Source organism: Meles meles, chromosome 10 (genome assembly GCF_922984935.1).
Source record: "Meles meles chromosome 10, mMelMel3.1 paternal haplotype, whole genome shotgun sequence".
In the NCBI taxonomy this organism is placed as follows: domain Eukaryota; kingdom Metazoa; phylum Chordata; class Mammalia; order Carnivora; family Mustelidae; genus Meles; species Meles meles.
In genome coordinates, this window is record NC_060075.1 from 440681 (window position 1) to 461273 (window position 20593).

Consider the following 20593-nt stretch of genomic DNA (forward strand, 5'->3'; position numbering starts at 1 on the left):
TGCCTTCAGCTCAGGTCATGATCTCAGGGTCCTGGGATCAAGTCCCGCATCAGGCTCTCTGTTCAGCGGGGAGCCTGCTTCCTCCTCTCTCTCTGCCTGCCTCTCTGCCTACTTGTGATCTCTCTCTGTCAAATAAATAAAAAAGCTTTCTTATATACCAGTAATGAACAACTGGAAGATAAACTTACTGTTTACATTAGCACCAAAAAAACTCTGAAGACTTAGCTATAAATCAAACAAAATATATACAAATCTATGTGAGAAAAACTACAAAATTTGATGAATGACATCAAAGAAGAAATAAATAAATGGGGAGAGAGTCCATATTAATGGATAAAAATATTCTACATTGTCAAGAGGTCAGTTCTTCCCCAATTAATCTATAGATTCAATGCAAATCCAATCAAAATGCCAAGAAGCTATTTTGTGGATATGGACAACTGATTCTAACATTTATATGGAGGCAAAAGATCCAGAATAGCCAACACAGTATTGAAGGAGAACTGAGTCAAAGGACTAACACGAATCTAGTAAGACTTTAAGACTTAATTTAAAGCTACAGTTATCAGGACAGTGTTGAAAGACTATGTTAAAAGACAAGACACTTAAAAGACTAGACAACAGACCAGTGGACTAGTACGAGAAGCCAGAAATAGACCCAGACAAATAGAGTCAACTATCTTTGACAAAGGACAGAAGGAATTCATAAGGAAAGGACAGTCTTTTCATCAAACAGTACTGGAACAACCACCTCCACATGCAGAAGAAATGAATCTAAACACGTATCTTACACCTTTCCCAAAACTACCTCAAAATGAATTACAGACCTAAAGGTAAAATGCAGAACTATTAAACTCCTGGAAAGTAACAAATGAGAAAATCTAGATGACCTTGGGTTTGGTGATGACTTTTTAGATACAGCACCAAAAGCATAATCCAAGAAAGAAAAACTGTGAGTGGGACTTGATTAAAATTAAAGACTTTTGCTCTGTGAAAGACACATTAAGCAACTGAGAAGACAAACCATAGACCAGGAGGAAATGTTTGCAAACCACCTCTCTGATAAAGGACTAGAATACAAAAATGTACCCCAAAAATTTTAAGACAACAGTAAGAAAACAAACAATACATTTTTGTAATTGGCTAAAGATCTGAAACAGACACTTCACCCAAAAAAGATACACAGATGGCAAATAAGCATATAAAACGCTCTTCCTCATTTCCTCAGGGAAATAAAAGTAAAATAACAAGATACCATCACACACCTCCAAGAATGGCCAGAATCTGGAACTCTGACAAAGCCGAACACTGGCCAGCAAGTGGAGCAACAGGAACTCGCACTGGTCGCTGGTGGGAACGCAGACTAGGCAGCCACTTTGGAAGAGCGGGGCAGTTTCCTACAAAACTAAACATACTGTTACCATCCCATCCCACAATTACACCCCAGATATTTATCTGAGCGAGCTGAAAACTTACGTCCACACGGAACATCTATTCATGAATATTGACAGCAGCTTTACTCAGATTGCTCAAACTTGGAAGCAACCAAGACATCCTTCAACAGGTGAGTGGATAAACTGTGGAACAGACGGACAGTTGAATGTGCTAGGAAGAACGGAGCTAACAAGCCTCAGAAAAACACGGAGTCACCTTAAATGCAGGTTGGTATGTGAAAGAAGCCTACCTAAAAAGGCTACACACTGTAGGAGTGTAGAAGCATTCCTCCTTTGAAAATGCTGAATTTGTACGTTTTGAGTGACATGTGAAACATTTTTAAAGAATTTTCTCAAAGATTTGAAAACCTATTAGCCAGGATCATGGTTCTTTAAAAAACGTAGATGCTTGTGTAGAGCTAAGAAGCTGCTGTCCATTTATGATTAAATAAAAATAATTTTAAAGGGAAAAAAGAGCATTGGGTGGAAAGGTGACGGGGATATAGGAACCCTGTCCTTCCCACTCAATGGTGCTGTGCACAGGAACTGCTTGAAAGATGAAGCTGTTTACAAAATCACACCTTCCAGATGCATCTTACATACCACTGCCATGCTTCCCTTACTCTGGGGGCCTCCCCAGGGACAGACCCTCTTCTGAAGGCCTCTGGGCGAGGCTCAGAGGAGAGCTGGAAGAACATTGAGGGTGGCTCAGCCAATTATGTCAGCATTTAAACCCGAAGGCCAGAAAGCTGTGAAGAGCACCCCACATTTCAAAGTCAGATGCTAGACCATCGACAGGGGTTTGCCAAGGTCTGTTCAAGCTGAATTAGAGAAGGAGGCCAGCAGGACAGACTTAGGGGGGAGACCCCACTGTGCTTAACATGGCCTTTCTCCACCAGGAAGCTACGGGTACGTCCTCTCCCCCGACCCAAGTGAAGCACCTCAAGACCCATTTGGGGAGCTCAGCCTTTGTCCTCTGAAGGAAGCAGCAGTGACTCTGACTCCTGGGAAGTCTGAACAGGAGGCTGCCTCTGTCTGGAAAACAAAGGGCGTGTTTTTGTCTCCTTAGCCAGCTATCGCCTCCCATGGACCATCTTCAGATGGACCTTCAGGAGAATGGTCTGGAGAGGAAAGACTATCCCAGTGGAAGGGAAACCACCCTGAGAGGCACCCTTTGCACCCAGAGGGCAACAGCTGTAAGGTCTCGAGGACGGTGGGGGCACGGGAGGCCTGCAGACCTCACTGTGCTGGGGAAGTGGGGCTTCCTGCCTCTTCCCACCCTCCCTCTGACCTGGAGGATGCCCGGGCTGCAGCGGGGGAAGGGTGTGCGGGTAAGGCCAGGGAGGGGAGGCTCCTCCCCTATGGTGCTGTGCAGGATGGGGCTAGGGCGGGGGAGGGTAGTGAGAATTTTAAATTAAGCAGTGGAGGGTGTTGCTAACCCACTGCACTGGGCCTTTTCTATCTGGAAAAGAGATCCTCACCAGAAAGGACCGAGGGCTGCCAGAGTCTCACAAAGCCACAGGCATAAGGGAGGTTTACTCAAAGGAATCCATCTCATTGAATAGGTTGGCTGTGGTTGAAAATAGAAGGGCCAGAAACGGCCCAGGCAGACGAGCAGCCCAGATCCCACTGACCCATCCTGGGCCTGAGTCCGCACCGTGTCTGTGCACCCAGGAAGCCAGGGCCGGTCTGGGGCTGAGGGGCGCATCCCGAAGGCAGCACTTCCCATCCATATACTTTTAAAAATGTCTGCGAATGTTCTCCGTGGCTCATGTGTGATTTCTGTCTTCATAATCCCTCGAGAAGTAGGTCGTGCGCATCTCGGGACGGTACTGCCCAGCCTGGGGAGCTGACGCAGCCTCCTGACACCAGGCGCCGCGGCGGCTGTGCTCCAGGGTTCCCTGAGCATCGGGGCGCCGAGGGCCGGGGCGCCGTGTGCCTGTAGGGACTCAGGACACAACCACAGAACGTGTGCTCTACCCGTGAGGTGAGGGGCCGGGGTTTGGGTCCGGAAGGGCACTCCTGTGAGCACGGCCGCTCTCCCCAGCACGCCGCTGTGAGCGGTGAATGACGGGAAGCGTTCCCCAAAGCCGCAGGCTTTCTCCGGCGAAGAGAAAGTGCACGTTCTACCGACCTCCAGCATCCAGGCTTCTAAAAGACACTAGAATTGCAGCACAGCAAACAGTGAGCTCCTCACAGGTCCCAGTGAACAATGGCCTCGTGCGGTGTGGCCAGGACCCTCCAGCCTAGCAGGTGTGGTCCCAAGAGTCACTCATCTAGTCTTGGCAGAAGGACTGAAAGGACCTAAGAGTTACATGTATTCAAAGCTTATTCTTCTCTTTTGGAAAGTATTTAGTTTTGAGCTATTTCACTCTCTTCTGGCCACAAAGCCCTAAGGCTTCCCTTCACTCAATCAATGGGTTTCTGAGCTTCTGACCTGATGGGCTTCCACCGCGGGCTCAGAGCTGAACCAGCAAAACCCAGGGAAGCCACTGGCAAAAACAGTGCCAGGCAGGGTATGCTGTGTGGGCAAGGGTGTGCTGGCAGAAGGGGGGTCCAGGCAGGAGGTGAGGAGGGCAGCTGAAGAGTGTCTCACAGTTACAGCCCCTCCCAGGCACCTCAGAACAATCAGGTGCTGGTGCTGAGGGCAGGTGTGGTCAGAAGAGGCCTCGGGGAGCGGGAGGCAGTAGTGGGCCCTTGTGACCAGAGCCCAGGGCAGGGACCAAGGCTTCAGCAAGGTGTGAGCACAGCCGACCTGGGGCTACCGCAGCTCAGCAAGGCCAGTGCCAGAGGCCCAGAGACAAGGCCTCTGGTGTACCATATCAGGAACCTACAGAAGAAACCCCCCCTCCAGCCCGGAGAACACGCAGGCCCCCTGCAAGAAAGTGGAAAGATTCCTGGGAGAGTGGGGATTCACCCAAAACAGACAGCACCACCCATCCCGACATCAGTGGGAATTTAACAAGGTCCGAACAGTCAGAATTAGACAATATTTTGTCTAATTTGTGCAATCCACCTGCATGGCGTATAATTACAACTCTCACACAACACTGATTCTGTCCTCCCTTGGGTCAAGACAGTCTTTCACGTTCTCCAGCCTCCCAAATGCGCCATACTTCTTGATGTCTGTGATGCTCTCAGCACATTTGTGGTTCCTTGGTGCCTCGGAGAAGCTGCCTCTCTCCATCCTTGATCTCTCACTCGTAACCATTCTCCTAACCGGTCGCATGTTCTCCTCCAGGGCCTCCCAGAGGCAGCCAACTCCTCCTTCTCCCGTTAGCCTGTGTCTCACTATGGTCGCACTTATTTCCATCACACGAACTCCTACACATTGCCTTGAACCCAGGGTAGTACTGTTTCGAGTGCGGGCCCGCAACCACAAAACACGGACGCGGTCATGATCTTGATTCCTACAGCCGCCCTCCGAGGGGGAAGGCAGGTGTCATTATCCTCATTTACAAATGGGCATATAGCTCACGGAAGTCCGTTGGCTTGTCACGGGTTGAATAGTGAGTAAAAGGAATCTTTATCCACTTGGACCCAGGGTCAGCAAGCTTCTGGACCACACGCTTCATCCACCTAGAACGTCTGGTCTTGGCCTCTAAGACTGCTCCCCCCAGAGAGGATGATGGATGACAGACAGACAGCTAGACGGACGACAGACATGACTGACAGATATTAACGGATACACGGGGGTGGTTAGGGTGGTCAGAGAGGACACAAATGATAAGAAGCGAAGGCGGTGAGACTTCTCAGCTGGATGTAGGTAGAGGGTGAGAGGGCTCTCTTGTACTCTTCTTCCCCTTCTAGGCTTCGTGTAGGAGTTCCTTTCGCACGGGAAGTTAAAAGCACAACAAAATCACCTGTTTCATCTTCCATTTCTAGGTGCTTTTCTATCTGCTGGGTGGCAGCCAGCTCTAACGCGGAAAGCACCCTTTGGGGGGTTCAGAGCTGAGGTGATGCTTCCGAATATGCCCATTTCCGTCCCCGGCCCCTTTCCTGCTTTGGCTTGGGCAGGACCCGCCGACCTGGTCCGCCCACACCCAAACGCACCCCAGTTTTCTCCTTAGGTTTCAGTTGCCCCGACGCAACCCCACTGGCTTCGAAGGCAGCGCACCCATCCTAACTGGGTTTCTTGACATTTGGGGGGCGCCTTCGGCCTATTATTTAACGAGGAAGACGTAGGTAGGTTCAGGACCGGAGCCCCGTTTCCTTGTTCCCAAAGAGGGTCACTCCCGAGTCGCTCTCCCGCTGACCTCTCCGCGTGCCGTCCGGAGGCCGCTGGAGCCCTTGGCCGCCTGCGCCCGTCTCTCTGCTCCTCCAGCGCCGGGCGCGCGGGGCGAGGCAGGAGGACGTGGGGTGCGGTGGGAGCGGGCGCGGGGCGGGGACGCGGGCGCGGGGGAAGCGCGCGGGCTGGGAGGGGAGGAGCTGCGGAGGCCTGGAGCCCGGCCGCGGGGAGGGGGGCGCGGGGAGGGGGGCGCGGGGCGGGGCCGCGGGCGCGGGGGGCGGAGTCGCCGGGCGCAGGGAGCAGCCCCGCCGGCGGCCCGCGGGGAACCAGGCGGCCGGTCCACGCGCTCCGGCGGCCCCGCGGCAGCTGCAGGGCGCGCGGAGCTCCGACCGCCGGACCGGGGCCGGAGCGGGCCGGAGCGGGGCCGGAGCGGGGGTGCGCGCTCGGCCCATGCTGCGTCCGCCGAGCCGGGATGAGGGCGCCCGCGCTGCTGCCGCCCGCGCTGCTGACCTGCTGCGGCTGGCTGCTCGCCCCCGTGAGTGCGTCCGCGGCCCCCGCCCCCCACCCCACGCGCGTCCTCCCTCCGCGGCTGGGGCGCGGGGCACGGGGCGGGCCCAGGACCCTCGCTCGCCGGGGTCCGGTCGGGGGTCCGGGGTCCGGGTCGGGAACGGGGTCCGGTCGGGGGTCCGGGTCGGGAACGGGGTCCGGTCGGGGGTCCGGTCGGGAACGGGGTGGTCGAGGAGCCCCTGGACCCTCCCCCGCGGGTCAGGCGAGGGCTCGGCGGGGAAGGGGCGGCTGTCGGCCCCGTCCCTGTGGTCCCCGGTTGGCTGGAAGCGGGACCGGGTCAAGGAGGCGCTGTGTGGGCCGCTGCTTCCCGGGGCGTGAGGCTGGGCGCGCGGGGCGGTCACGTCGTGGCCCCGAGCGAGGGACGGCGACAGCGCCATGTGCCCCCGAGGGAGACCGGAGTTGGCCTTCACGGGAGCCGCTCCTCCCCTCCTGGGGCTCCTCGCCGCTTTGGGTTTGTTTCGAGCTTCGGCCAAGTTCCCTTCGGACACGCTCGCTTCCTCCGTCGCGGCTCCTTGCGGGGCGCGGGGCGGCGTCCGAGCACCCGGTGGTTCGCGACCGCGACCGCTTCTCCGGCCCCCGAGAGCGCTTCCCTGTGTCCGGAGGAAACGGCCAGCGCCGTCCTGGCTCTCCTCCTGCGCCGAGGCCGGGCTTGCGCGTCCGTCCGTGCGTCCGTGTGTCCGTGTGTCCGTCTTGCGTCGGGACCGCGCGCTGGAGCCGCGGACGCAGCTGTGCCGGGACGTTGCGCGGTTGTTGAGGGCGTGAGAACCGACGAAAGCCCCTCGTCTGGGCGGAAGGCCACCCGGTCTGTCCTGCGGGGAACGGGGTTTAGGGAGACCCTGTTAGGGCGCCGGGGTCAGTGGGTTGGGCGGCTGCCTTGGGCTCGGGTCACGGTCTCGGGGTCCTGGGATCCAACCCCTGCTTCCTCCTCTCCCTCTGCCTGCTCGTCCTCTCTCTGACTCTCCGTCAAGTAAATAAATAAAATCTGTTTTAAAGAAGAAGAAGACCCTTGTTAGTCGTTAATGCTTTGAAAGAGCGGGTTTGTTCCGAGTGCCAGGGTGACTCGGGCTAACGCAGCTTTGATCCCCGAGGTGTCCCAGAGCCAGTCGTTGCTCTGCATGTTCAAGAGCGTCAGGAACCACAGTGTCCTTTTATACCTTGACAAACATTTTGTAACGTGAACATAATGTGCCCAATTCTGAAATTTAAAGACCATGGACTTGTTCGTACAGGAGAAGTACAGTCTGCCCGAAACTAGGAGGTTCCGCGGTGGGTGGTTGTCCAGTAGTAATGGGGGGCACTTTGTGTCTTTTTAAAAGTGAGGGTAATTGTGGCAAAAGTATCAGCATTTACTTCTTTTAATTCTGTTTAGAAACGTTATACCTGGTGAGGGTCCCAGTCGAGCGTTGGATAGTAGAGTCAGTGAGTACAGGCGGCTGTCACCTACCCAGAGTACGACTGTCTCCCAGGAAAAATAAGATTTTCGTCAGACAGAGCAGGGCTGTGCAGCTCCAGCCTGCAGCACGCATACTTGGGATGGGGAGAAATAAAAAAGAGAGAACGTTGGATTTTCATAAAAGCAGAGCTCAGAGACGGTTTTCTTCCGAGACTGAAACGTGCGGCTCTGTCTGTTGCCCACGCTCACAGGCGAGATCACTCTCCCCCGGTTCCACAGCTTTAGTTCCCACGACAGGTCGCTATGGGAAATCACCCACCTCTTGTTCAGGCGCCATAACACTCTTCTCTCTCTCCCTCTCTCTACTTACCCCTCTAATCTTTTTGAAAATCTTCTTCACACCAAACTCTCAAGTTTCAGATGTGACCTCAGGGTCTGCAAACAAAGTTACCCTATTAGAAGTCTGTCCAGCAAGTGCAGAGGCTGTCCTTAGATGAGGCGGGCTGGCGTCTGGGGCTAGCACGTGGTCATTAAGAATAGTCTTAAGGGTACACATGTATGTACTTTAATTAAATCAAGGGCTCTGATTGGAGGACTCAAATATTGAAAGATCATTGGATTAAAAAACTCTGTTGCTGCCAAATGAGTACCAACAAAATACAATGTGTTGTGTGAGTAAGTTGTTTTCCTGCCCAGAAAAAATTTTTATTAGGTTTATATTTGTGTTATAAGTCTTTTACAAAGTAATTTTTTTAATAATGATGTCAGAAATATGAAGGTGATTGCTTTTAATTGAGTGTTACTTGGGGAGCAGTTTAGAACCATGAGCAGTTTGTTTTGTTTTGTAGAAGTGTTGTTTGACTTTCCTCTTATGGTGAAATTTTTAGTTACTTCCGTTTTTTTAAACCTTGACCAGGTGAACAGTGTTCACCCAGAATGTCGATTTCATCTGGAAATACAGGAGGAAGAGACAAAATGTGCAGAGCTTCTAAGGACTCAAACAGGAACATACAAAGGTAAGATAGCCGCATGGTGAGTACAGGGGCTCAGCTGGATACCGGCCAGGCTGATAGCTGCCCTCACTCTGAAACTGATGTTTTAAAGTCACCTGCATCTTCAGAAAAAAAAAGGTCTGTTTCCACGACTGGGGGCCAGGGAATCCTTCCCATAGTAAACTTTTTTTAAGTTATTTTTATTAATATATAATGTATTATTAGCCCCAGGGGTACAGGCATGTGAATCGTCAGAGTTACACACTTCGTAATACTCACCACAGCACACACGCTCCCCAGTGTCCATCCCCCAGCCACCCTCTCCCTACCCAAGCCTTAATCCTTAACAGTAACAGTATCCATGGTTTGACATAAGAGCAAGTTACTAAAATAATTTCATGGGCATTGTTAGGCTTTGCAGAAGCAACTCCATTATCCATGGAATGAGTAGTTTTATCTGATTCCTCGCATTTAAAAACTTTAGTCACATCCCAGATGATTTTAGTCCAGTTCCAGAATGTGGAAACACCAGAAATCAAACAGGGAAATGAGACTTTTGTTTTCCTGAAGACAGACCTATTGTGAAGACAGCAAATTTGCTCACGTTACTTTCTCCAGGTCAAACCGCACTTGCTGGGACCGTATGTACTCTGGTACATTCACAGTCTGTAAACTCAGAAAGTTCTGTGATAACACCCACATTATAACAGAAGCAGAAACCTTTTGTCTTTCATCTTCGTTCATTTTCAAGACAAAAATTGAAACCAAAGACTACGAGTTAAAACAGGCTGGTGTCCTGCAGGGGGACTTGAGACCAGAAGTTGCGCACCTGGGCTTTGTTCTAGGCCAGTGCTGCCCAGAAGATATAGTAGGTGAACCGCATAGATAATTTTTAATATTCTAGTTACCCCATTAAAGTGTGGAAAAGGGGAGATTAATTTTCATATACGTCATCAAAAAATATCCAAACCATTATCATTTCAACTTATAATCAATATAAAATATTGATAAGAAACTGTGAATTTGTTTGCACTAAGTCTTAGGAACCGAGTATTGATCAGCACTTACACTGCGGATCCACCTCATTTCGGGTCCTCACAGCAGCCCGCTGCCCCACACGGACAGGACGGCTTCGGACCACTACTACAATGGGCTTCCTGCGCCCTTTCTAGTCCCCTGGGGAGCCTTTACTTCTCAGCTGAAAACTGAGGCCTCTGACCCCAGGATTCCTGCAGCCTTAAAGATCTGTGACTTTGGCAGTGCGTACACGGTCCCAAGGCCACGTCTTCCAAACGATCCGGTGGAGCTCTGAGCAGGGAGAGGAGGATGATGTGGCTGACCCCACGGCTAAGGTGGGCTGAGCGTCCACCCTGCGCCACGCCGCGAGCTGACCAGTTAGCCAGCCCTGAGGATAGATGAGACGCGGGTCCTGTCAGCCAGTGCCTCCAGACAAATCTGTCATCGTGGCCACTGAGGTCCGTTCCCTTCAGTGAACGTTAAGAAATTTGGGAAAAATCAATGCAGACAGGAGCCAGAATTTAGAATCCTCTGGTGAGCCCAGGTCCCAGCAGCGCCATCCGTGAGACCTCCGGCTCAGAGGCAGGTGGCCGCCCGCTGTCCGCTGCATTCTCAGTAGGTGATGCTCGGCCCTCCGAAGACGCCTGGGGAGTGCGAGCCCTGCCCTCACGCCGTCCCGGTGCGGTCCGGTCACCGATGTGCTCTGAGGCTGCCCGCGATCGCCTTCACTCACGGGTCCTAACGGTCCTCCTGGAGCAGCGGTGAACGGAACCACGTCTTCGCGGGAGTTCCTCTTCCGGGGCTCACAGGGCGTCCTAGGCCCTGTGGGGCCGAACGCTGCCAATTCCTGCCGCCTTCGTTAGGCCACACTTCCCAGGCCCTCTGCCACAAGCCATGGACACACACAGACTGTCCCAAATGGGGAAGGGAGGAAGACTGCTGTCACGCTGCTGGCCCGGGGCCGTCATGCAATGGCCGACCAAGCTGTGCTCAGTTTTCTTACTGTTGACAGATTCCTACAGACGGCACACCGGTCCCTGGCCTGGGCGACCGCTCCCCTTGCCTCGCTGCTCTCACAACTGATGTTTTAGGGAAAAGCTCTGGGAATACTTCATGCTTCTTTTTTGTCACTCTTTATTTCCCACATTCATCAAGAACATTTTGTTAACAAACAGCGCTGCTGCTATCTCAGCGGGCAACAAGGAACACGTATATGGCTCATGACTTCCCCTCCGCGGAATCTCCTCACGGTTGGCCTGGGGCTGGCTGGCTAGTGGACAGAGCAGCGTGGAGGGGCGTCTGTAATCTGTGCCTGTGGCTCTCCCAACAGGTGCTGGGTGATGAGAAACGGACTAGTTCAGGGAAGCTAAGTTTTCTGCCGTTATGAAACAGGCCAAAATCAGGGGCTTTTACATGTACAGGAAAGATTCTTCATCACTGGTTATCTCACATAGATGAAGCGTGGCATTAGTTCATTCAAAGCAGTGTCCTTCTGGTTTTACTCTGTTCCGAAGACACGGGTCTCACCCCTAGTCACTGACCAACCCCTCATGAGGATACGGTGTTGGCCCCGGGCATGCTGGTGGCCTTGAGGGGCCGTGGGGAGACTGAGGGCGACTGGCAGCTGCTCCTTGCAACCCTCGGTTGTCACTGTGAGGAAATGCAGGTGCCCAATTGCCCAGCTTCCTATTTTCAGAAAATATCAGAAATGTAGATTTTACCTAAGACATTCCAGTTTATTGAAAGTTTACAGCTAGTTCTTTTTAAAAAAGTTTTGTAGGAGACAGGCAGACCTATGGGGCAGGCAGGCACTGCCTGGGAGCTGTCGGGTGGCTCTCTCTGGGGTGTCTGGGCCCCTCAGGCCTCTCCCCACCATCGGACACACCTCTGGTGGGTCAGGACACCCGAAGGTCTCCTTCGCAGGCACCTCCTGCCTGGGTTCAGAGTGGCTCAGGGTGATCTGTACGTGACCCACATCAGACAGTGGGATGGCAACATCTAAGGGCAGAGTCTCTGAAAATCTCTCGTCCCCCGTGACATCAGCTGACGCAGAAAGAGCGTGGTCATTTGGGAAGAAGGTTGTAACGGTCTTCCTTGTTTGGAGCCGTCCAGAAAGACGCCACTCAGTTTTCTTGCAGTGACAAGCATCAGAAGGCTCTTATTATTAATATTAGCTCTATAGCAAGAACACCTGCCTGTGACTCATTTCACCTTCGGACTTACAGGAAGAGTCTGCTCACAGACCACCTGCCCCTCAGGAGTAGAGCGGCCACGTGACTGTGCCTTGGGCCTGGCCTCCCTTCGGTTTTCTGTGAAGAAGGACAACTTGTGTTCTAAAGTCCTTTTTTTCTTTTTGCTCGTTGAAATATGCATGGCTCAAATGCCAGAGATATAAATAGTCATAAGTTACCAGAATAAAGATACTGTGGATGAGGGAAACCAGAAGCAGAGAGTGAAGGCGTTCTGACCGGTGAGAGGAGAGTGTACATTTGCTTCATGGAATTAAAGGTGAGAAGGTCTGTACTGTCTGCTTTTAAATCCTATAGGACTAAGAAGTTGGTGTGAAAACAGAAACAAGGAAGAACTCGTTTTCATTTTAGTGAGGTCACGCAGACAAATCTGACAGGAGTTCTTTTTCCTGCGCGCTGGGTCCAAAGCAAACGCAAACACGTGAATCCACACAGAAGACAATTTCAGTCCTAACCCTTTTAAAGAATTCACTGTATAAGAAAATCTTAGGAGCTACTTAGAGCTTTGTCGTTTAATATTGACTCATCGATAAGACTAACTTAATCCGACTAATAGATGTATGAGGTGCTCTGAGGCCACCCGTGCCTAAAACTAGAGCGAAAATCCAGCCCTGTTCCCCGGCGGTGGCCTGTGCTGACCTGCGGCGGGCAGGGAATGAGTCAGCCACTCGGGCTTTGCCCAGTTTTCCTGCCTGTGCACACTGGAGAGGAACTTCTGTGTGACTTTGTGTTTTTGCACCTAGATCTGGAGGGCCTATGGCCTGGGCCTGGGGGCCTGGGGGCCTGGGGCCCCTCATAGGTGGGACCCATGTTTTCTCCACAGCCCCACACCTGGAGCCGTCCCATTCAGGTGCACAGCTGAAGGGGGTAAGGTGGCGAATGTTAGCTTAGGACCAGAGCCATGGGAGGTGCTGGACCAGGTGCTAGGTGAGGGGTTTGGAGTTCCCCTACTTGCAAGCTGGCAGGTTAGCAAAGAGGCCTGCCAAAGGCTCGGGACTCTGGGCCCTAGACAGACGTGGCTGCCCCTGGCACTCGGGCAGCTTGGGAGCCACATTCGCTTGGTTCCCTTCTCCCAAGTGCCCCGGGAGCGACGCAGGACAGCCATGTGACACAGTGCCCAGCAGCCTGTGTCACAGCTGAGGAGCCCCCAGTGTTCCAAGGAGGCTGCTGGCCCTCCTGCCCAGCGTTTGCTCCAGAAAAAGATGCTATCTCATCACCGCGCTGCGTCCAGAGGGAAGCACTCTCTCTGTCCAGCAGCCTCTGTGACAGGCGTCCCCAGAGAGTCTGGAACAAAGCGGGTGTGCCGGGGAGAATTGTCCCCGGCTCCGGGACAGCGGCTCCTCGGCGGGGCTGAGTCCCTGTAGATTCTCCGCAGCACGGCTGTGTGACCGCGGCTCGCTGTCCTGCGCTGTGCTGGCCCTGAGCCACGCTGTCCTCAAGGGGGAGACGACATTTTGTTCCCGTCACAGCCCGAGTCTTACGCAGTGCTTGGCATTTGAAAAGATATTGAAGAAGGGTTTGCTGAGCACATTAATGAGAATCTTCACATTAAAAACTAAGTGAGGTACCCCTGGGGCAAATAATATGTTATATGTTAATAAAAAAACTAAGTGAACATGTACCTGGCAAAACCCGTTCAGAAACACGCCGGATGACAGCTTCTCCCACTGCAGACGGGCAGCTCCCTTCCCCCGGTGAGGCACAGGGGAGACGCACACGGTCCCTCCGCTCTCTCCTCCTGCTGACGGAAGTGTCGTACCCTACACCCTTACGCCCGTCTGTACTTTGTCTTCCCTTTTTGTTTCTGGCTTCAGCCGTGCACTTGCTGACGATTCTTTGCGGGTGTAGTTACCCTGCTAAGAGCTGCGTAGTGTCTCGTGAGTCTGTCCCAGGCTCCTGGCCTCTTAGGGTAGCTTACGAGCCACGCTCTAGGGACTGCGTTTGTCCTGTGGGTAAAACCGACCACCAGCATTTGACCGTGGGCTTCAAGCCACTGACCATGAACTCGTATGACCAAGTAACGTCATTTTCACAGCTTTATTTCTGTGGCGTTCGTGTCCCATAGCACAGAAGTGATTACGTCCCATTTTACACCCAGTCTTTCCCTGCACCTTGTCATCACAAAGGGAACAAGCCCGTTTCACGAGTGGGTTCCCTCCCAGAAAATCAAGGGGGAGGATGTAACCTCTTCTTGGATGCCCACCTGTCGGGGTGCCTGTTTCTGCCGAGGGGCCCGGGGAGAGCCCTGCCGTCGCGCGCACCATCCCTCCTCCCTGCAGAGTGTGCGTCCTTGAAGAGCCCGCCCCGTGTTGATGACTTGCTAGTCCCAGTCCTCAGCAGACACACAGGTCGGGGCGCGCACAGGGCACCCACCGTCGTCTGTCCACGTGGGTCTGAAGGGAGCCCTCGGGACGTCAGCGGGCAGCCCAGCCAAGGAGAAGGCAGCAGCCTCTCTGGGGTCAGGATGATGCCGAAGCCTGTTTCTTCCCTTTCACTCTCCCTCTGATGTAAGTTGGCCCTTGTTCTGGTCCAGACTTCTCTGTGGGCCGGTAAGTTAAAGAGCCTGATCTGTTTCTCCCCTTAGCACTGGGTCTTTTCTTTTCTTTTTTAGACTAGATTTCTCCTAATTCTAAACTCCTTAAAATCAGCTAGTAGCCTTAGCTAAATAACCAATAATTATTTATCGAGTTTTCTGAAAATGATGACTTAAATTTTACTTTTTATAGGAAACGAATCTCACTGAAATAAATTCTAGCCTGAATTAAATTTTGTGTTCAGACTCCTATCAGGAATCACAAAACAAAACCCATTTCTAGCAGATAGGGCTTCTGCTCACCCGGCGGCACGGTGACCCTGATCTTGCTTGGAAGGAGAAAGCTATAACCTGATGCCCATTAAATCACAGGAAGGAACTCCGAGTGGATTCACGCTGCCCTGGTTGGACCACGTTAGCTTCTGCGTCCTTCCTTCTAAGACCGGCCGAGTCTCGGCCCAGCGGCTGGCCGACGTCTCCGCTGTTTCTGCCTCTGTGCTTTGTGGGCCCCCCTGAGCTCAGATTTCCTCCTCCTCCCGATTCTCACAGCAGCGGGGGTGAGTTCTGTTCACCGCTGCTTTTCCGGTCAGCAGGAGTTGGGTTTCTCCCCTGAGGAGCCTGGCGGCCTGGGTTCCACCGATGTCTGGGATCTCCTGTGCTGTGTCCACAAGCCAGAGTTTGTCCAGCCTTGCATCTCCCCCCACCCCACCCCACCGGCCTGGGAGCGCTTCCAAGGCAGACGCAGCCCCAGTCCCTTCCTGGGCCCCTCGGCCACCGGGACCCACAACCACGAGCACAGGGCTGGTGCTCCCGCGTGGAGGACGGGTTCCTCTCCCACATGACCTCCTCACCTTCATGCTGGCTTTCGATCTCACCTGTTTTGTTTTGTTTTTTAAAGATTTTATTTATTTATTTCACAGAGAGAAATCACAACTAGGCAGAGAGGCAGGCAGAGAGAGAGGAGGAAGCAGGCTCCCCGCTGAGCAGAGAGACCGATGCGGGGCTCGATCCCAGGACCCTGAGATCATGACCTGAGCCGAAGGCAGAGGCTCAACCCACTGAGACACCCAGGCGCCCCCGATCTCGCCTGGTTTTGATTATTCGCGCAGGTTGCCGTCCTTCCTGACCAGGACTCGGAGATGGGAGCGGTTCTGTTGCGAGGCTTTCTAGTTTTCTGGGTCAAGCACCAGTGCGGGGACAGCCTTGGAATGCTCCGTAGCCAGGGCCGCTGGTTCTGACTGTTCGCTTGGGGCACGGACTGAGTGAGAACGAGGCTGTCCTTTCCGTCTGTCATCAGCCGCCGCAGCGTGATTTATTCCGTGTCTCCCAGGACAGAAGGCGTGCAGAGAGGTTGGTCAGGGCATGGTCCTCCCCGGGGAACCCCGAATCGCGTCCCCAGCGGCAGTGCTGTGGGTGAGCAGGGTTAGCAGGGCTTGGAGTCGAGAGACAGTAGGGTTTCTGAGGGGGAACCAGAGTGTGAACACACAGTCACACCAGGTTACTTGCAACCAAAAACCGTGACAGGAAGATGCCTGAGGACTTAGGTTATCTTTCCTCAGAGTGAAGGCAGAAACCGGATGGACAGGAAGATGACCCAGAATAATGGGTGCTTTTTGCTCACGAGCTCGCGGCGACCAGCACTGTGGTCATTCGCCATAAACTGCTTATGCGCAGCCGTCCTGCCCCGTGACCTTGGTCCTGGTTCCCGCTGGGCTTCCGTGCGCTGCGCTCAGCCCGCGATGGGCTCCGTCCCACCCAGCCAGCCCCGCGGTCTTCCAACTCCTGTTGCTTCTGTCATGACAGCGAACGCAGGCCCCGTCCACGTTAGGCGCGGGGTCCTGTCCCAGGGCTCCTCAGCTTCTCGGCACGTACGCATCTGCTGCAGGGACTTTCCTGTCGGGCACAGACGGCAAACCTCACCGGTGCTGAGGGCCGAGGGAAGGCGCCCGGCATGCTGTGCCCCTGGGACGTGGTGTGGGGCCCTGTCTTGGGACAAGGCAGGGAGATGTGCACAGAGCCCTTGGCAGGGGAGCCGAGTCTTAATCGGGAAAGCAATCGTCAGCCACCCTGTCGAGACGCATCAAAGTACAGAAATCCGAGAGCGAGCACGGCCCCCAGGCTTGCGGCAGACAGAGCCTGGGGCCCTGGTCCCATTCGGATGCTCTTGTTACAAAGCGACGTGTGGCATCTTAGAAGATGCTCTAGAAAAGACCTTCTCTCCTCTTTAAAGGAAAGGGAAGTTCCTTGACGCTCCACCATCTGTCAGCCGAGCTGGAGCCTAGCCTCTCCTGCAGGCTCGTCGTTAACGTCAGCTCGTCCGGCCTAAGCCACCTCTTTGGATAAGGGTTTCCGTTGCCGCACCACAGCCCTCATGGAACCAGCGTTTCCTTTCTTCCGGCCGACTGCAGTGGTTTTGAAGTCTCAGGACAGGACCGTCTTCCACTCCCGGTGCCTCTGGCCTGAGTCTCGTCATCCCGGCCCTGGTGGGGCCGAGTCCGTTCCCTGCTTCTCTGTGTGTAAGTGCGGACCCGGCGTAGGAGCTGTGGTTTGTCCGCAGGCGGATACCTCGTGGCAGGGACGATAGGTGGCTGGTGCAGTGGCCGACATCTGCACCCTGCCCCTGGGGCGTCAGGCTGACGGTGGCCGCAGTCCCACAGCCGGAGGGCTACTGGAAGAGGCGCCGTCCCCGTTCCACAGCTCCCAGATCTGGGACTTCGTGCAGCTCCGCCCTTCCCTGCCAGAGGAGAGGCCTGTTCGCGAGGACAGCGGGGACGAGGCCTGGCGGCGTAGCTCCCAGGGACAAGGGCAACATGTTTGTCCTGCTGTCCCCTCAGCGCTTCCGCTCTGTCCTGTGAGACCCTGGGCTCCGTGCTCCGGGGCACAAAAGTTCCTCGCAAGACTGTCTCCTGGCTCCAAAACACACACAGGGATTGGGAGGAGAGAGTGTTTTTCCGGGGGCCGGGACTTGGAGAGGCTTTGGACGTGCAGCAAAGGGGAGACACACGTGTCGGGGCGCCGAGCCTTAGCCTGGGGTGGGGGGCTGGGAACAGGGAAGGGAGAGCAGAGTCGACCCCCAGCCTGGGCTGCTGGGAGTGAGGAGCCGACAAGGAGCTCTGAGCAGTGGGGTGTGGGGCTCCAGCCACGCTTCCGACAGCTCAAGAGGCAGACGCTTCTGAGAGGAACAAGGAGGGTGGCCCCGGGAGCAGAGAAGCCGCTGGTACATCCGGGCGGGAGATGCTGATGTCGGCTGCCGAGGGCGATGAGAAGAGCCGTTTGCACGGACCGGGGCGCCAGCTGCCCACTGCAGAGTGACGGTGACCAGTCAGGTCCCCACGGCTGGGCAGAGGGGACAAACTGCCCTGGAGAGACGCGGGTGAAGCAGGAGGCCCAGGAGAGGGCGGAGAAGAGTCACCTTGAGGTGGGAGCAAACGCGTGTAGAAGCAGAAGGGGAGAATGGGGAGGAGGCGAGCCCAAGGGCAGACCTAAAGGTAGAGGCGGTCGGGGAGGGCAGAGTGAGGATGGAGAGGGCTCTGTGCGCGGGACCCGCAGGAGGCTGCCCTCCTGGCTGGGTGGGGGCTTCAGGGCTCACTAGAGCCAAGGCCCAGGGCACTGACCGGTGGACACCCCGGGCCCCGGGTGACTTGCACACCTGTCCTCTTGTCCTGCAGACCTTGCTCAGAGCCGTGCCTCCCACCAAGCCCAGGAAGGCCTCCCGGGGGGGCCGGCCATAGAGCAGCTAGAGACCCTGCTGGCGTGGGGCCACGGGGCCTGCATGTCTGTGCCGGGGTGGGTCCTGGCACATGTGGTCACACCCAGCCGGGCGTCTGCCAGGCTGTGTACGAGTGTGTGCACGAGTGTGTGTACGAGTGCGTGCACGAGCGCGTGTACGAGTGGGGCTTGTCTCACTCATCATGACGCCGTAGATCTATGTCCTGGAGTGATCCCAAGTCACCCAGGTCCTGACCATGAATCCGTGGACGATTATCCTGGGTGACGTGGCAGGATTCCCCGAGCTTCAAGTCTCTGCGCATCTGTCTGTGCCTCTCTGGCCCTCGCAGACATGCCCGCGGCCCCACGTTGTCACAGACGTTGGGAGGAAGGCGCTTGAAACTCTGAACATTTAAGGAAAGAGAGGCTATTTTGGGGACACCTAGGTGGCTCCGGCCGTGGACCGTCGAACTTGGTTTCCACTTGGGTGGTGAGATCCAGCCACACGTCTGGCTCTGTGCTCAGCAGGGAGTCTACTTGGGATTCTCTCTCTCTCTCTCTTCCCCACTCTGCCCCTCCCCTGGCCCATGTGTCCTCCCCCCTCAAAAAATACAGAAATAAAATCTTTAGGAAAAAAGAGGAAATAGAGGCTGTTTACGAAAGGTCACAGCAGCAAACATCGTAGTGGGGGAAGGGCGTCGGCGTGCTGTACACGATTTAGCACGCTCAGCAGGTTAGCGTTCCTAACAGACGCCGTTGTAGGGCCTATGTGAGCTGCCCGAGGTTGGCCATGCCCGGCTGCCTGAGGAGGGGTGTGGGTGCCGCTCCTGCCACAGACCGGCAGCCCGTCCCTGAGCAGCAGGGCCGGCAGAGTCCCACACGCAGGCAGCAGATTGGCTCAGGCTCAACTTAGAAGACAGTTCCACGTTTGGGATTTATTGGATTCAGTGGGGGGTTTTTTAAATACATAGGTTCGAACTGGACCTCTTTTCTGAAAAATCCTATTGTTCATTTCACAGCCTCGGTTAATCCTGGACTTGGAGTGTTGGTTTGGTGTGAGCTCAGGTCCCAGAATAGGACTCCCTCCGACGGGGCCCACCTGTGCTGCCGACCCCAAAACAAAGTTCTCTTGCTCCCGATGCAGACTTCCGAAGCGTCCGTCTTCACAGGGCCATCCCGTGGCAACGTCCCAGCAGACGGCATTTGCAGACCTGAGCTGTGGTTCTCGTCCCGGCTCCCGAGGGGAGAGAACGGCCTGCAGCACCCTAGTTGGGCAGAATATGGGCGTTCCCTGGCCTTGTCTGCGAAATTCTCCTTGTACACCCTAAGCGTCTTCCGCAGACCCAGTGTGCCCCTGCCCGGGGCCCCACAGGCACCCTAAGGGAGCGGCATGGCCCCGGCCGCGGTCCAGGCCTCCCTAGTGGTTTCTCTCAGGACCAAGGCTTGACCTGCCCTGTGGCCCGTGTACAAGTCAGGAATGCGGAGGAGCCAGCCCCAGGTGATGTCTCTGCGGGCACACTTAGTGCCCTGCGGTGCTTGCTCGTGGGAGGAGCCCTCGGTCACGGCCCTCCTGGTGCGGACCACTCGGGGCCTAGGAGGTGCGCAGTCTACACTTGCTGAAAGAATGAGTACTTGCCCCTGGGGTCGCTGGGCAGGCCTGGCTCCTCTCAGTTACAAGCTGTGCTGCGTCAGGAAGAAGTTTACGTGGGACCCGGCCCTGTCTGGTGTCTGCCCTGCGGACACCCCACGCGGTTCCGGCAGCTCGTCTCGCAGACCCCTCTGGCAGCTCCCCCTGGCATGGGCTTGTCTCTTACCCACAGTGACGTCTCTGAGATAAGCATATGGTTAGTTCTGACGTATCATCGCTTTGGGGGTCTCCCCTCAAAAGGCTCCTTCCCGCTCTGCTGCCCGCAGCCGTCGGGGTCGCCCTTCCCGATAGCAGCCCAGCTCAGCGAAGGCATGGAGGCAGCGTGCCGTGTCCCACCGGTGGGCACTTTACGGGCACGCGATGTAAATGTTCATCCTTAGAACAGCGGGAAGACGAATCCCTCGTCGGGTGGGACTCCGTCGTCACCGGGTTCCCTGGAGCTAGAGTAACAGGCCACCCGAACAGGTAGTGTGCAGAGATACCCAAAGAGGAAACCCGAAACTGAGGGAAAGTTTACGAGCGTGGGTGTGTTTTGGAGGCTTCAGGTCCAGCAGAGGGTTTCCCGGGATCATGGTCACAGGGTGGGGACGCGGGACCCTGCCCCTCGTCAGCAGGTGGCGTCTTGGACAGCCTTGCTGGCTTCCGTGGGGCGGCTTGTTGATGGCCGGGGCCACCAGGAAACGGCGCCCGCGTGTCCACGAGTGCTGGTGCTGGGGCTGGTCTCTGAGCAGAAAGTCACAGCAGGGAGCGATGAGACGGTTGCCATGTCGCCCCAGTTGTACCTGCAGCTGCTCCCCGAAAGCTCCAAGGGCAGCCTTTGGGCCA

At 55.2% G+C, this 20593-nt stretch overlaps 1 protein-coding gene and 1 long non-coding RNA gene across 2 annotated transcripts in view; one reads left to right on the forward strand and one right to left on the reverse strand.

The window, feature by feature from the left end:
• LOC123951670 overlaps window positions 1-14677 on the reverse strand; it is a 32565-nt gene extending 17888 nt beyond the window's left edge. The window contains exon 1 of the long non-coding RNA XR_006820493.1: window positions 13502-14677. This is a non-coding gene — a long non-coding RNA (uncharacterized LOC123951670). The remainder of the gene's footprint in view (window positions 1-13501) is intronic.
• Window positions 5901-20593, forward strand: part of VIPR2 (vasoactive intestinal peptide receptor 2) — a 53380-nt gene continuing 38687 nt past the window's right edge. Inside the window, exons 1-2 of the mRNA XM_046020525.1 lie at window positions 5901-6196; window positions 8538-8637. Coding sequence (XP_045876481.1) covers window positions 6134-6196; window positions 8538-8637 — 163 coding nt within the window. The 5' untranslated portion in view covers window positions 5901-6133. The remainder of the gene's footprint in view (window positions 6197-8537; window positions 8638-20593) is intronic.